The 17,473-nt window shown below is 45.2% G+C and overlaps 1 protein-coding gene across 4 annotated transcripts in view; it reads left to right on the forward strand.

Moving 5' to 3' along the window:
* The window catches only part of LOC121870388 (sodium-dependent multivitamin transporter-like), a 60,828-nt gene extending 43,812 nt beyond the window's left edge, over positions 1-17,016 (forward strand). For 3 of the 4 annotated variants that reach the window (XM_042372207.1, XM_042372210.1, XM_042372206.1), the window contains 2 exons: positions 527-585; positions 16,858-17,016. In XM_042372207.1, coding sequence (XP_042228141.1) covers positions 527-585; positions 16,858-16,965 — 167 coding nt within the window. In that variant the 3' untranslated portion in view covers positions 16,966-17,016. The remainder of the gene's footprint in view (positions 1-526; positions 586-16,857) is intronic. The other variant, XM_042372209.1, reaches the window with a different exon arrangement.
* Positions 17,017-17,473: the final 457 nt, after the last annotated feature.

Here is a 17,473-nt window from a genome sequence, read left to right on the forward strand (position 1 = left end):
TATAACCACACAATCACTGCCACATGACAAAGCTTTTATTTTATTTTATTTTTTAAGGTGTTGTGGTCACAGCTCTGATAAAGGCCAACCAGGGAGTGTAGTACTGTGCCTTTAGTCAAATCAGTTCATAGTGTCATCAGTGACCGCAGAAGAGGCTGTAAATAACTTAAAGTGAATACATATTGGCAATCAAGCTGTTAAGGACAACTGCCACCCTATTCGTGTCATAGGTGCCACAGAGACTTTAAATTTTATTTTGTTTGTGTGCTTTCTCAAGGACTGAATCTGTGTTTATAATACACCACTCACAGGGAGATACAGTGTACACAGTGATAGTTCATAGTGTCATCAGTGACCGCTGAAGTTGTAAATAACTTAAAGTGAGCGCTCACTAGCAAGCAAGCTGGAAAGGCACCGTGCCAGCTGAAACCAAGTCGTGTTATAGGTGCCACAGAGACTTTAAATTTTATTTTGTTTGTGTGCTTTCTCAAGGACTGAAACTGTGCCTACAATACACCATTCACAGGGAGATACAGTGTACGCAGTCGCAGACGACAACTCTACAGGCAACAGAGAGTAGCTACGGTAAGTACTTTTTCTCTCTTTGCTTTTTTAAATAGGTGTAGATCTATACACAGTCTGCACCCCCCTCCCCCCACAACAACAACAACCATGAGTTTGGTATGTGATTACTGCAGGGAGACGTCGGATATGGAGGATATAGGCCTGACGAATGCAACGTTTAGGAAGTTACTAACTGCCATAAAGCATGATGGCTGTTGCTGGTATTGCTCTGGCTGCATAGTCAAGGTGAATGAAGCGATTGCAAGCCATAAGGGAACGAGTTCTCTAGAGACGAAAATAGATGAAGCTGGAGCCCTGCTGGTTGACAAACTGGAGCAAGTTGGGAAAGAGATCCTTGCTAAGACTGAGGAAGTAGCCGATAGAATGGAGGTGATTGCTAAGAGGAGTTATGCTGACGTATTAGGAGGGCCACGGGAGGGGGCGGAGTGTAATGCAGGATCAGTACAGGTTCTACAACAGATTGGGACTTTGAAGAAGTGTGTTGAAGAAATGAAAATTAACGGACCTACTGTTAGGGGAGAGGAGGAACACCAGGAACGTCTCCAGCGCAGGAACAATGTAATAGTTTTTGGAGTCCCAGATAGCCAGGCGGAGGGAACTGTGAGTAAGGAAACACACGACAAGTTGCTGTTTCAAAATATTTGCACAGAGGTTCTGAAGATTCGATCAACCCCTCAGGATGTGAGGAGGCTGGGACAAAAGCAGGGGGCTAAGCCTCGCCCCCTCAAGATCACACTAGTGAGTGAGGAGGAGAAATGGCAGGTTATTCGGCAGGCAAAAAACTTAGCAAGGAGCGAAGCATTTCGGGATGTATTCATTCACCCAGACCGCACGGTAATGCAGAGGGAACAGCACAAGAAGCTCCTGCAGGACTTGAAGTAGAAGAGGGAGGAGTCGAGGAGGAACGGGGACAGGTGTACATGGGTCATACTCAGGGGGAGGGTAGTGGAAACAAGTGTGCCGACACAGGGCCAAGGGGCAGCAGTGCACCCTCCACCCACTCAACCCCCTACCCGGGAGGCGGCACCAGCTCAGCCTACCGGACAGGAGGAGGCGAGCGCCATGTGAACAATGACATTTCTAACCACACCCTGCAAAATACAGTGTACTTAGCAAATGCTGCAGCTTCTGAGAATGTGGGGGGAGGGTTTATTACTCAGAGCAGAGACGTTACCGAGAACAAATTCTGGCTTGAATGTCATGTACACTAATACTGACATGTTCCTTGATAAGAGAGAGGAGTTTGAAACACTACTAAGAGTACACCAACCAGATATTGTAGGAGTTGTAGAACTGTTGTACAAGAACAGGAGAATCGACCCAGAGGAATGTGAGTTCAGTATTGCTGGATATGATTCATTTACGAACCTATCTCAAGAAACTTGCAAGAGGGGTGTGGTTATCTACGCCGGGCAAGACCTTAGAGCCAGCCAGGTGAGGGTACAGGGAGAGGATGTTTTTGAAGAATCCAAGTGGTGTAAAATTAAATTAAAGGGAGGGGACTTACTTATCGTCGGGTGTACCTACAGATCCCCAAACTGTGGCCCACTAAATCAAAGGAACTTAAGAACCTTAATAAACAACGCGGCGATGCTCAACCCTAGCCACCTCCTTATCATGAGGGACTTTAACTATGGCGACATCGACTGGAGAAACGACTCCACCCCGAATGACTTGAATAATCCTGCTACTCTTTTCATAGAAACTCTGAGAGATAATTTTCTGTTCCAACATGTTAGAGACCCGACACATTACAGAGAGGAGCAAACACCCAAGCCACTTGACCTCATCATAACAAACGAGGAGGGTATGGAGGCCAAACTGGAACACCTTGCCCCAGTTGGCACCAGTCACCATACAGTGTTGTCATTCAGATTTAACTGTTACCTAGTTCAAGATAAGGCCAGGCCAAGGTGCAAATATTACAAGGGAAATTACAATGGGATGAGGAAAGAGATGAGGGGTATCAACTGGCCTGACTTATTAAGGTACAAGAATGCACACACTACGCTGAATATCATAACTAGTAAAATGACCCATTTGATCGATAAATATATACCCAAGACCAAACCCAGTGCTTCTAGGAATACGAGGGAATCACTACACATGAACCATGCGGCGGTCGACAAAATTAAGAAGAAAACCCAGAAATTCAAGGCGTGGGTTGGGTCAAACGATGAGCAAGACAGGAGGATGTATGCAAGAGCCAGAAACCAAGCAAAGATAGAGTGTAGGAGGGCTGAAAAGGAGTTCCAGAGGCTGGTTGCAAGCGAGGTCAAGTCAAACCCAAAGGCGTTTTACCGCTATGCAAAGTCGAAATTGAAAACACGAGTAGGAGTATCAGACCTGAGGCTTGAAGATGGTAGTTACGCAGATTCTGACCAGGATAAAGCTGAGGCATTGAACAGCTTCTTTTCCTCAGTGTTCACAAGAGTGGATGCAACTAACCTTCCTGCGTTTGAGGACAGACGGTTCGACACAGCACTGACCCACATTGTGTTCACAGAAGAGGGTATTAGAAATAAACTGTCCAGGCTAAAGGTCCATAAGAGTCCCAGACCTGACATGGTGCATCCTAGAGTGCTAAGAGAGTTGTGCAACGAGCTTGCAGAGCCCCTGAAGATACTGTTCTGTAAATGCCTGGATGAACAAATGGTCCCCAGTGAATGGAAAGTGGCTTATGTGAGTCCTATCTTCAAGAAGGGCGATCGTCACTCCACGAACAACTATAGACCGGTGAGCCTGACCAGCATAATATGTAAAGTACTTGAGAGTATTATCAGAGATGCCATGATGGAACATCTACTACGAAACAACCTTGTAAAAGATTGCCAACACGGTTTTATTGCCGGGGCGCTCTTGCTTAACACAATTGCTCAAGGTATTGGATATTTGGACTCATATTCTGGAACGGGGTGGTAATATCGACAATATTTACCTAGATTTTGCCAAGGCTTTCGACAGTGTACCCCACGAAAGGCTGAAAATCAAACTGGAAGTGTACGGAATTAGGGGAAATGTCCTAGCGTGGATAGAAGACTTTCTACATGACCGCAAGCAGCGTGTGGTGATTAATGGCACAAAATAGTCATCTGTACCTGTAACAAGTGGGGTACCACAGGGCAGTGTATTGGGCCCGCTGTTGTTTGTATGTTTCATAAATGACATGCCTGACGTTGTACACTCCTCCATACAAACGTTTGCCGATGACGCCAAGTTATTTCGGGAAATTAAGAACCAAGCGGACTGTGAAGAGCTGCAGAAGGACCTCTGTGGGCTCCAGGAATGATCGAAGAAATAGCTGCTGAGATTCAATGTCACGAAGTGTAAGAGGATGCCCCTGGGGCATACCAACGGTAAGGAGGCGTATCATATGTCCCAACGGGATGAAGAAACTGCACTACTTGAGACTGTGTGTGAGAAGGACCTAGGTGTGTATGTTGACAATGAGCTGAAGTTCTCGGGCCATTATGAGAAGAAGGTAAATCAGGCAAATAAATTTTTGGGTCTTATAAGAAGGTCGTTCAGATATCTAGACTGTTTGTCCCTCCTAACGATCTTCAGGAGTGAAGTGCTTCCTCATCTGGAGTACTGTCACCCCATCTGGTCCCTGAGATATGCTAGGGACTGTCAGTTGGTTGAAAATGTTCAAAGGAGGGCCACCAGACTGGTGCCTGCACTTTGGCACCTCAGCTACCCTGAGAGATTGGAGCGCCTGAACTTGCCTAGCTTGTACTACAGACGGGCAAGGGGGGGCTATAGTTGAGGTGTATAAGCATCTCAGGGGGCACTACTCAGTTGAGTGTCCTTACTTGGAGCTGGCGGATGCTCGCCCCACAAGGGGTCACAGCTCAAGATTGAAGAAGCCGCAAGTCCAGAAAACCGTGAGGGCAAACTTTTTCGGAGTGAGGGTTGTAAACTCTTGGAACAATCTACCAGAGAGTGTTGTGACTGCACCGAGTGTGAGCTCTTTCAAGACAAGACTTGACCAACACTGGAGCGGGTTCAGGTACATTCAGGAGCCGGTGCATGCCCAGTATTTGCCAACAGTGCGTGACAGAGACGTGACCGATCGCCCGGGCAGCTAGCGAGCCGATCTTTTGGTGAAGAATATAAATGAAAAGAGACTTGACTGATCGCCCAAGCGGCTAACAAGCCGATCAGTGGCGAAGAGGATAAAAATAAAAAAAAGTAAAAGTATATCATTAATCACCACACACTGCTTGCGATCATGAAGAAAGTTTCCGATCCATGCAAGACTCTTCCCCGAAGCTTGTACCCTTCCAGTTTAATTCTCATCCATTCATGGGGTATGCTCTCGAAAGCCTTGGCAAAATCTAGATATACAGTATGTTGTTGATATTACTGCCCTGTTCCAGAATTTGAATCCAAACATCCAGTACCTTGGGTAATTGTGTTAAGCAGGTGTGTCCCGGCATAAAATCATGTTAACAGTCCTTTACAAGGTTGTTTTGTAGTAGATGTTCCATAATGGCATCTCTTATAATGTTCTCTAGTACTTTACACACTATGTCAGGCTCACTGGTCTATAATTATTCATTTTCAAATTACTGGGGACTTTTTGCCGATCCAGAAATTTACAGAACAGGATCTTCAGGGGGCTCAGCAAGCTCGTTGCACAAATCTTTCAACACTCTGGGATGCAACATGTCGACCGGGAATCTTGGCCCTTTATTTTGCTATTTCTACTTTTTTTTGTATTAGATTCGTGGTTATATATTACTGAATAGGTAAGTGAATAGAAAATAGAATTCAAACTCAATTTGTTTTTATTTACTTACGTGTAGCAATTCCACCTGTACTGTAATGGGAATACCAAAGGTTCTCTGCTGCACAGCAAACGTGCCACAGTGAGTTTCAGACATCTCTTACATAAAAAAATTTAATTTACATAATTCAACACTTATTTTATTATATACAGAGTATTGTACTCAATTATGTAGATGTTATTCCCTGAGGCAAGTCTTAGAGGTTGGCTCTTGACAAATACAGTAAATACTCGCTTAATGTTGGGGGTTACGTTCCTGAAAGCGCGACGATATACGAAACAACATTAAGCGGATAAATTTTCCCCATAAGAAATAGATATAATACGGGAGTTACGTTCCTGAGCCTTCCTTTGCCCCATGAAATACATTACATATACAGTAAATCATTGCCATTTCTATAGAAAGTAGTGCATGCATATACAACTACAAGTACTGTCCTAAGTTAGTATGGGTACTGACTGATGGGCGGAGGTGTCTGGTGGGTAGTGAAGCGGAGGAGACGGATGGTGGGAGCAGAGGAGAAGGGCGGGTGAGGAGAAGGTTGTCGAGTCATTAAGACTCTGCGGCTGCCGCCTCCTCCTCCTCCTCCTGTTCTCACTGGGGTTCCTCTCCTGCTGTTTGCTCCTCCTCCGTTGTTGTTTGCTCCTCAGCTGCTGTGTGCTCCTCCTCGGCTGTCGGCTGTTGTGAAGAAGCTGCTTCTACCATCCCACGACTAAAAAATTAATCCAGAGTTGATTGCTTGGTGCTACTCTTCTTCTCCTTATAGATCTGTGTAACAACCAAGACTTTCATCAATGCTGTGTTGAGTCTTTGAGCTACGTTCTCTGTTTGGGTCATCATCTATAAGGATTTGCATACCTTGCTGGATCTTGTTGAATGCCTCTGCCATCCTTTTGGTAGTTAGTGTTCTTTGAGGTTCTTCTTCATCGTCTTCGTTTTCAACTGGACTAATCTGTTAAAACTTGCAGATCTTCATTGGTGAGCTCTTCTGTATGGGATGCCAGGTCGTCCTCAATATCCTCTGATTCCAGCTCATCAAAGCCTGCCTGTCTAGCCAAGCTGAGGATATCCCTATTCATTGCTGGGACTCAGTCTGTAAATCCCGTAAAACTGTTGACGCACTCGGGCCACAGTTTACCCCACACACCATTCAGGCAACTTTCTGAAACCTCTTCCCATGCCTTGCCAATATAGTCAATTGCATGAAGAATGTTGAAGCCACGCCAATATTCTGGGACCGTAGGTTTATTTTCTCCGTCTGTAGTCTTGAGTAGCTGGGCCATGGTACGGCATAAATAATATGCCTTGAATGCGGCAATGACGCCTTTGTCCATAGGCTGCATCTGTGCTATCGTGTTGGGAGGCAGGAATACAACTTTTACACTGTCATGCAAGTCGTTGAGTTTGGGAGGATGAGCTGGAGCAGTATCAACGATCAGAAGAATTTTGAAGTCAAGGCTCTCCTTGGCATAGTATTCCTTTATTGCAGAGACGGCGTGCACGTTTAACCACTGGCTAAATATAGCGCCAGTTATCCATGCCTTCTTGTTTACCTTGTAGATCACAGGAAGGTGATCCTTAGAGTAACCTTCCAGGGCGGTGCGAGAAATCAGCATAGGCTTCAGCTTAAAGTTGCCGGCAGCGTTCGCACCAAGCAGCGGTGTTAAGCGGTCTTTTGCCACTTTAAAACCTGGTGCTCTTTTCTCCTCCTTGGAGATATAGGTCTTCTCAGGCATCCTCCTCCAAAAGAGACCAGTCTCATCCACATTGAAGACTTGCTTCAATGAATATCCTCCTTCCTGGATAATCTGCTTGAATTCGGGCGGGAATGTCTCGGCAGCAACCGTATCTGAACTAGCAGCTTCACCAGTCATTTTGATATTGTGGATGTTGTATCAACGCTTAAATTGTTGAAACCAGCTTCGGCTGGCCGTAAAGGTCTCCTCCTTCGATCATTCACCCTCGGTTTCCTTCATTTTGTCAAACAAGGATCTGGCCTAATGCTGGATAACCATAAGGCTCACAGGGGCATTGCGTTGATTTTGGTCCTTCATCCACATTGCCAGCATCTTTTCCACCTTTTCCATCACAGTGCTTCTAGTACGAGTTGTCTTAGTTGCACTCAGAGAAGAACCACTTCCAGCACTAACCTTAATTTTGTCAGAGTTGGTCTGAATAGTACGCACAGTTGTGGGGGTTAAACCTAGCGCAGTGGCTATGTCCTTAGCACGTTCCCCTTTTTCAAAGCGGGTTAATACATTCATTTTTGTAGCAAGGGTAATGAGCTTACGTTGCCTTTTCACTACACTAGCATCAGTAGCACTTGATGGGCGCTTGGAAGCCATTTTGAATGGTTAGAGTACAGTTTTAGAGCAAAAGCACTTAGGCACACACTAATGATATGAAGTCGTAACAAAGACTAGCTTGGTGTCTTTTGGGGGGACTGTGACATTCCGCGAGTGAGGGTAGCGCGCCGTGCCGAGAGAGCATAACGCGGCCAGATGAGAGAGGGTGATGCTCTGTAAAAAGTAGTCCGTGACGATGCAAAAGACGTTGTACCAAGTCACCGGGATGTTAAGTAATTTTTGGGTATCTAAAGTTTAGCGATGTAGTACCGAAACAACATTAAGCGGGATGACGTTAAGCGAGGACTTTCTGTACAGTACTATCGGGTAAGGCACAAATTTATACAGTACAATTTTACCACATTTACGCTGTGTCACCATCCCAGCATGACACCATGTTGTGTTGATACTGAACCCTAAAATAATGGCAAATTACATATACCTGTATATACACTATTTACTGTACAAGATTAGCTGGAACTTTAAAATTTTCAAGGACATATATTTTAGATATATGCCCTAAACATGGTGTCCCTTACCTTAGCAGAAATTAATCTATGCCCTAAACCTTCTACAGTAGGGGTAGTAAGTGACAGTATGGATGCCCACTTGGAGCACAGAATTCCCATTTTTATGACTTCCCTTGCAAAACCGAAATATAACTTATGTCAACTATTACTAAACGACAGATACCTGTACATATAAATTATTTTATTTGTTTACAATATCTTGTATGTGTATAGTTAAATCTTGAGATACGATATCCTGAGATATGATATTCTGCTTTAACGATGGTTATAAATTAAGAGCATTTCATTATATTGGGCTGCCTCACTTCTCGCAAAGGTTACGGGCGTGATACTCATTGTGAATATCGAAATTGCGAATAGCGGAACAATTTCACCCATAAGAAATAATGTGAATCGGGGGGATACGGGCATCGCGGTGGTCACGGCCGTCTGATTTTAAAACATGTTTTACTCAATACATTTAGAACATAAAATAAATAAAGAAACAAGGGCATAATATCAAATAAACATCAATAACAAACACTTTGAGTTTATTAGGCGTATATATTTACAAGTACAGTACAGTATACATTACATGTAATATTAATAATAATAATAATAATAAACGGTTTATTAATGGAGTTGCAGCCGGTGGCTGAAAATATACAGACTTACATTTAATTTAGACATAATGATATAATATGCATTGAATACATTTACAGGGCTGTGCAGTACATAAATTAGGAGTTGTTTATTATTTTAACAATAGATGGGATGGTGCTGTTCTTATATCTATCGGTGCGGGCTCTTATGGGCTGAATTTTGTTGTAGTGGCGGACTGCGCGAGTAGGGTGGGGGGCTGCAGGTGGCAGGAGGTGGCGATGGCGAGGGTGGTGCAGTAGTCCATGGCCAAACCTTTCCAGTGCTTGGTGATGGAGGTCACTGAGGGATGGCATTTCCAGGGTGGAGAGAGCGTTGGTGTAGCCGGAGTATTCTGCGCCGAGCATGATTTTGCAGGCCCTTTTTTGTACCTTCTCTAGCTGACGTTGTTGGGTGGAGTTGAGAGAAGACGACCAGGCTGGTGACGCATACGTTAGTTTGGGGAGAATAAAGGCGTTGTAGATGGTCCTCAGCTCTGGCGTGGGTGTCCCAAGTGACCTAAATCTTCGTAGCATGTAGAGACGGTACGAGGCTGCCTTGACTGTGTTATTTACATGGGCCTTCCAGTCAAGTTTGTTGTCTATAGTAACACCCAGGAGTTTGGCAGACTGCACCAGCTGGAGAGGATGGGCACCCACTGTGACTGCTGGGGCTTGCACTGGAGTGGTGGCGGTATTGATGTGCATGACTACGGTTTTGGTGTGGTTGATGGTGACCTTGTTCTCCGTAGTCCATGCCTGTAGCCTGTCCAGGGTGCCTTGGAGCGATGAGTAGTCTGGTGCGGTGTTGTCCACTGAAACCCCCACAGTGCAGTCATCCACGTACTTCCACCTGTGAGCAGTGTCCGATAGAGCGTCGTTGATCAGGATGAGGAAGCCCTGTGGTCCCATCTTGGTCCCCTGGGGAACACCGCAGGTGAGGTGTTGGAATGTAGAGACCAAGCCCTGATACCTCACTGCTTGGCGGCGTCCACTCAAGAAATCAGTGAGCCATGAGACCAGGTTGGTGGGCAGCCCTAGTGCAATAGCCTTGTTGATAGCAGTGCAGTGATCAACAAAGGCAAAGGCCTTCCTGAAGTCCACAAGGGCAACGGCCAGTGATGTCTTACGTTTCTGCAAGTTTTTGTGCAGAAAATCCAGAAAGCTCACCAAGCAGTGTGATGTAGAGGAGGTCCTCATATTGCCAAATTGCTGTGGATCAATTGACTGATAGATACTGGCAAATGCCCACTCAAAAACAAAGTCCTCACAAAGTATACTGGGTATGGGGGTAATGGCAACTGGCCTGAGGTCGTTAGGGGACTGTGGGGTGGTGACCTTGGGGATGGGGGTGACAAATGCGGTTTTCCATTCATTAGGGCATTTGCTTTGTCTGAGGGATGCATTAATAATAGAACAGAGGGGGGTGGCAAGTTCGATTGCAAACTCCTTGTATATTTTGATTGGGAGGTCAATTCTGGTTGTGGAGCGTTTGGATTTAAATTTCAGGAGTTTGTTGGCGATTTCATATGGTTGGACACTGGGAGGGGGGGAGGGGGAAGGTAAGTAAGCTGGGAGGAGAGTGAGGTCAAGACTGGGTAAGGTATGACATATGGTAGCAAAGTGGTTGTTAATTATCTCAGCTGCCTCCTCACTAGGTAAATGTGAGATGAAAGGAAGTGTGGGAGACTGACGGTTGAGACCACAGAGATCTTTTACCTTGGAGTACCACTGACCGATGCCGACTTCCTTGAGGCCGTGCACTTTCCTGGGATAATAAGTCTTCTTGGCAGACTTGATTTCCCTGATGACCTGGTTACGTAAACTTTTGTACAGGCGGTTGTTGGTGTAGTATGCCTTGTTGCGCTGCTCAATAAGTCTTTTTATACGGGGTGTAATCCACAGGACATCATCGGGGTGGATCCTCAGTGTTTTGGCTGGAAAGAAGTGGTGGTAGGCTTTGGTGATAGTGTCCAGGTAATTATCCCACTTGTTCTGCACATCGTCTACCGTGATCACTTCAGTCCAGGGATACCGGGTTATCCATTGTCCAAAACGCCGCATAGCAGAGTCTGGGGTGGGTCGGTAAGTTCTGGTGGCAACTGGCGGTGGTGAGAAGGTTGGGGTAGGTGACCACAGCAGGGACAAGTGGGGGCTGCGTCCCATGGGAGGCAGCGGCTGGGGGGGAAGGTAGTGGTTACCGAGATCAGTCATAATGAGGTCAAGGGTGGCATTGCCATGTGTGGAAAAGTCTACTATTTGTGTAAGGTGGAGGTGTTGGGTGATGTCACTGATGTCTAACTCATTGAAGTCACCGCATATCACTAGTTTAGCACATGGAAATCTGGATCTCGGGGAGTCAGCAGTGTCTATTATATGAGTAACCAGTACATTGACGGTTTTTGCGCGGGGGGGATGATAGCAGACACAGACAGTGAGGGAGGCAAGCGGGCGAGGGTGGGAGGTGGGAGTGACCTGAACCCACAAGGCTTCTACATCTTCAGGTACATTAACACCTAGGGATGATGGTTTGAGGTCACTGCGACAGTACAAAACTACACCACTACCTCTCCTGTCCTTTCTAAGGTGGTGAAATAACTCATAGTTTTCTATAGCACAGATCTCAGGAACAATTTGCCATGCCTCGGTAATTGCCACAATACCTGCACCAACTGACTTCGCTGTAACACTGACCTCCTCCACCTTGTTGCATAAAGATGTGACATTGGACAGCAGTTGGGATGGTAGGCTGTGCCATAGTCACGGCCCTTCATAGCGAGTGAGTGTTTGAATGTTTATGTACGTAGGTGTGTGAGGTAGGTTTTAAACGTAGATTGTTAATTTACCTCTGATGTCCTGTGTTCCTTGCTTGCTGAAGTTGGCATTAGTGGAGAGGGTGAAGGTTTATTGGGGTGAGAGGAGGCTGGGGTCGGTCACACGAGAATAACCCGTTATAGTACCTCCTTCTTTTCTCACACAGCCAAACTGTGGAATGCTCTGCCTTCTTCTGTGTTTCCATGCTCTTACAATCTGTCTCACTTTAAAAAGCTGGTTTTCCGGCATCTTTGTGGTGTAGATTAATACAGTATAACCTTTTTTTCTATATTTTAAATTTCTTTCCGTTTTTTTTCGCCCCAGGCTCCGTTGTGGGTCGTTTGACCTGTGCCCGGTTGGCTAATTCCGTAAAAAACCTTACTCTCCTCACTGCCAGGGTCGTCAGCCACCTCCTCTCATCATCACTGCCAGGGTCGTCAGCCAGGGTCGTCAGCCACCTCACTCATCATCACTGCCAGGGTCGTCATCACTGCCAGGGTCGTCAGCCACCTCACCTCATCATCACTGCCAGGGTCGTCAGCCATCATCATCTCAGCCACCTCACTGCATCACCTCACTCTCATCATCACTGCCAGGTCGTCAGCCACCTCCTCTCATCATCACTGCCAGGGTCGTCAGCCACCTCACTCTCATCATCACTGCCAGGGTCGTCAGCCACCTCCTCTCATCATCACTGCCAGGGTCGTCAGCCACCTCACTCTCATCATCACTGCCAGGGTCGTCAGCCACCTCAGCCAGGGTCGTCAGCCACCTCACTCTCATCATCACTGCCAGGGTCGTTAGCCACCTCACTCTCCTCACTACCAGGGTCGTCAGCCACCTCACTCTCATCATCACTGCCAGGGTCGTCAGCCACCTCACTCTCATCATCACTGCCAAGGTCGTCAGCCACCTCACTCTCATCATCACTGCCAAGGTCGTCTGCCACCTCACTCTCATCATCACTGCCAGGGTCGTCAGCCACCTCACTCTCATCATCACTGCCAGGGTCGTCAGCCACCTCACTCTCATCATCACTGCCAGGGTCGTCAGCCACCTCACTCTCATCATCAAGCCAGGGTCGTCAGCCACCTCACTCTCATCATCACTGCCAGGGTCGTCAGCCACCTCACTCTCATTATTGCTGTCAATTTGCACTGAAAGCTGTTGTTCTCCACTGGTTGAAGGCTGTGGATCACTTGTTGAAGGCTGTGGTTCACTTGTTGAAGGCTGTGGTTTTACACTGGTCTTGACCAGCTGCCTAAAAGCTGTGTTCTGTTTGGATGTGTACAAGGGGTGGTTGGTGCACTGGGGGTTAAAGGTTTGGCTGTGATAAATGCATCAAGTCATTTGTTGTGCATTCTTCCTCTTCTCCTCAAGCACCTCGTAGTATGCTCGTATCTCTTTCTTGACATTGCGGATGATATTGCAACTTCGGTCAACATAGGGTCCATTTCTAATGCCATATCCATCACCATTTCAAATGAAGAAATCAGCTTCCTTAGGTTCCGTACAGTGAGGAGTTGTGTTGGAGTTTCATCTGCATCTTCTTCCGTTGCAAGTGGCATTTCTTCCTGCTGAAGCCTCTCCAGTTCTATCAGGTCTTCATTGGTAAGCTCTTCATTGTGAGAGTCGAGGAGGTCTTCTACAACAGCGTCATCCACTTCATTGAATCCAGCCTTCTTTGCAAGAGTCACAATAGTCTTCCTTATTGCAGGTACTGAAGGGAAATCAACGAAGTTGTGCACACACTCGGGCCACAGCTTACGCCACACACTGTTCATGTTCTGTTGTGTTATTGCCTCCCATGAATCACTGATGTTTTTTTATGACTTTCCTGATGTTATAGTGTTTTTCCAAAACATCCGGATTGTAGGTTCCCTTCTCCATCGGTCCCCTCAATCAGCTGCTCCATGATACGCTGAGTGTAGAGCGCCTTGAATGTAGAGATGACGCCCTGGTCCTTGGGTTGCAGCAAAGCCGTGGTGTTGGGAGGCAAAAACACAACTTTAATGTTCCTACACCAGTCAACCATAGATGGAGGATGACCTGGTGCGTTGTCGATCACCATCAGAGCTTTATCATCAAAATTATTTTCCTTATTATAGCGACTAATGCAACCGGACACATAGTTGAACATGTAGTCATGCATCACAGACCCTGTCACCCATGCCTTACGGTTTGAACGCCAGACGACAAGAAGTTGTCCCTTCACAACCCCCCTCAGAACATGGGGTGTTTCAGACCGGTACACAAGGAGAGGCTTTAACTTCAGGTCACCCTCAGCATTTCCACCAATTAATAGATTGAGGCGGTCCTTGGCAACTTTGAATCCCGGTGCGGTCTTTTCCTCCTTAGATATGTAGGTCCGTGAAGGCATTTTCTTCCAGAAGAGTCCGGTCTCTTCCAAGTTGAAGACTTGCTTAGGACTGTACCCACCCTCCTTAATTGTGGTTGCGAGAAATGGTGGGAACTTCTCAGCTGCTTCATGGTCGGCGCCAGCTGATTCTCCTTGTATTTTAGGTTGTGGATTGATATACGTTTCCTAAATCTATCAAACCATCCACGGCTGGCACTGAACTCAGGTACGTTGGATCTATCTTTAGTTATATCTTTCCACAGCGATCTTGCCTTCTGTTGAATCATGCATTGCGATAAAGGTGTTTTAAGGCGTTGGGTCTGGTCGTCAATCCACGTGCTCAACATCCACTCCATACTCTCCATCTCAGCATCACAGAACCTTGTCACCTTCATAGCCGTCACTGGTGTTGCAGACCCGGCCATCTCCTTGATCTTGTCGGTGCTTTTAACTATAGAATGCACTGTAGAGGGAGCCAAGCCGTGCACACGCCCAATCTCTGACGTTCCTTCTCCGTGTTCATGTCTTTTTACAATATCCAATTTCACGGCCAACGTAACTGCCACACGTGATCTCTTAGCAACATTGCTGGCAGTTTTAGTAGCTGGTCGTTTAGGCATTGCAAGATCACACAAAACACAACTGCGAGATCACACAAAACACACACCAGCACGTGTGAGACTGAGGTGAGCGGGAGCATATGGCGGAGGAATGCGTACACATGTACACACACTGTCCTACGCTACGGTTGAGGCGCGCGGTTCAAAATTTTTGCTCGTAAGAATTTGCGAATAAACGGGGCAACCATTGCCCCGCTATTCGCAATTTTGATATTTGCAACGAGTTTCATGCCAGTAGCCTTTACGATAAGTGAGGCAGCCCTGTATTCATATTACTCGCTGTCTTACAAGAATTCCAGCAATGCAATTTATAATCTGCTAACTTTAATCTGTGCCATTTTATAAGATAAAAAAGATAAGCCTAAACCACCTTCAATCTTGCTGGAAATGAGGAGGGGGAGGTGTTGTATTATGACAGCTGGCACCAGCCAACCAAGGTTACCTTGTGGTACTGTATTTATTTATCTGTCATGTAGAGGGGTTTTGAGTTTTTCTCTTATAAAATCTCAATGAATGTGACTTTATAGTAATGCATACAAGCACTTCACCAAACATCACACAAGGAGTTTTGAATTTATGTATATGTAATGTATTTTGTGGGGCAAAGGGAGGCTCAGGAACATAATTCCCATATTTTATCTATTTCACACAGGTAAAATTGATCCACTTAATGTTGTTTCGTACAACGTCGCTTTTTCAGGAACGTAACCCCAACATTAAGTGAGGACTTACTGTATATATCAACTTAATACTCATATCAAAATGATCTTCACAACAGTTGATGCAGTATACTGACATGGGGAAGTGCCGTAGAGCAGCAAGCCACCATCTCTTTTTTATTTTTCGGTACTGTGTTGAATATTCTTGCCTGGTGAGGAATTGTCTGTACTCTTGCACATTGGCACGAAGCACCAACGACACTTTGTCCTTTGCTTGAACATTGTATATGGCCACAAGTCCTGTATTTATGTAGGTAGCAACACATATTCCACAGCTGGCTGATTCCCGGTCTGCGGCTCGCACTAGTATGTGACGTCACAACCAATCACAGAGCTTTTCGCAGTCATGTGACTTTTTAGCAACTTTAATCCTTATTTTTTTTACACTTTTGGGCTCAATTTATTTAAAAATATCATTACCATAGTGAATTTAAGCGTTTTCTTTACCCATTGACCTGCCATCTTACGAAAAAATTCCGACCGTCAACTCATCCATTCACCTTGCGATTGCTTTTCAGGAACATAACCTCATTGTATCTCAAGGTTTATCTGTACAGAGGTGTTTTCGTAACTAAATATAGCTCTGTGTCTGTACGTGTGATATGCATAGCTAGGTTAGGATAGATTTGTTGTGTCACCCAGAAATCCCTCAAACCTGTAGGAATCGCTCTGCACCAATTATTGCGGCTAGCAGGGATTTTATTAGTTTAATTTAAAAACTAAATTACCCAGGTTTATCTTACCTTACAATGTGAGTGTGGACTGGATGCAAGATGTAACAGAAATGATAAACTTTAGAGGAATATGTGGGGTGAATAGGATGCAAAGAATTGAGTACAGTACACTGAATTTTACTTACTTTTATCCTCTTCACTACTGATCGGCTCAATAGCCTCTTGGGCAATCGGTCACTTCTCAGTTACGCACTGTTGGTAAGTACTGGGCATGCACCATCTCCCGAATGTACCTGAACCTGCTCCAGTGTTGGTCAAGTCTGGTCTTGAAAGAGCTCACACTCGGTGCCGTCACAACACTTTCTGGTAGATTGTTCCAAGAGTTCACAACTCTCACTCCACAAAAGTTTGCCCTCACAGTTTTCTGGACTTGCGGCTTTTTCAATCTTGAGCTGTGACCCTTTGTGGGGCAAGCGTCCGTTAACTCCAAGTAAGGACACTCAACTGAGTAGTACCCCTTGAGATGCTTATACACCTCAATTAGGTCGCCCCTTGCCATCTGTATAAGAAGAGGGTAGGGAAAGGGGAGTTGGACAAGAGCTGCCAAAGTTTGCCTATTTGGTATGGAAATGTTAATGAAAGGGAAGCAAGAGTTCAGAGAAAAAACTAAAATTCTGTTGGGACTGCTTCCAGACAGCAGCATTGTATATGGATGACCAGATAATACAAGCATTCCCTCTCTTATCCTTTAAAGTGCTGCATGATCAGAATTTTGTTACTAACTACTCTTTGTTTCCATGATAGGAGGAAATGGGGGACGACCTATTAAGAAGAACTTGGTTCACAAGTGGGTGCACTGGTGCCTCCCTGACCCCGATGACTCAGTCCATATTCATTCTCATGGAGAGATGAAAACAACACATTTTTAAGGTAAAGTTAAATTCACACATTGTTAATACAGAGGCATTTGTGGTTAGGAAAGAGTGTTGTAAAATGGATTTTCACATAGTATTTAATTTTGAATACAGTGATACTCTACCTACAATTAAATGTTTAGAATTTTTTTTAACATGCCTGTGTATTTATCTTTTATATTTAGATTCATGTTAGACTTGGATGCAGATGAAAACATGTTGTCAGCTATTGTTCTGAAAGTGCTATCAAATTAGATATATTTCTTAAACAAATCCTCATAACCACCCACAGTGCCTCCAAATCTCTCTCATCGTGTATCTTTCCTAGATTCACAAAACAGTATAGGTTATTTTTACTCTTTTTTTTTTTTTAATCCCCCTTGGTACGAGAGGTCTCTGTACTGAATAAAATTGTCTGGTATTAAGCCATATGAAATATTTCTGTACAGTATAGTCTGGATTTACGCGGTTTTTGTTTACGCGTTTGGTCATTTATGCGGTGCCTT

This window comes from Homarus americanus, unplaced genomic scaffold (assembly GCF_018991925.1).
Source record: "Homarus americanus isolate GMGI-L3 unplaced genomic scaffold, GMGI_Hamer_2.0 scaffold40856, whole genome shotgun sequence".
Taxonomy (NCBI): domain Eukaryota; kingdom Metazoa; phylum Arthropoda; class Malacostraca; order Decapoda; family Nephropidae; genus Homarus; species Homarus americanus.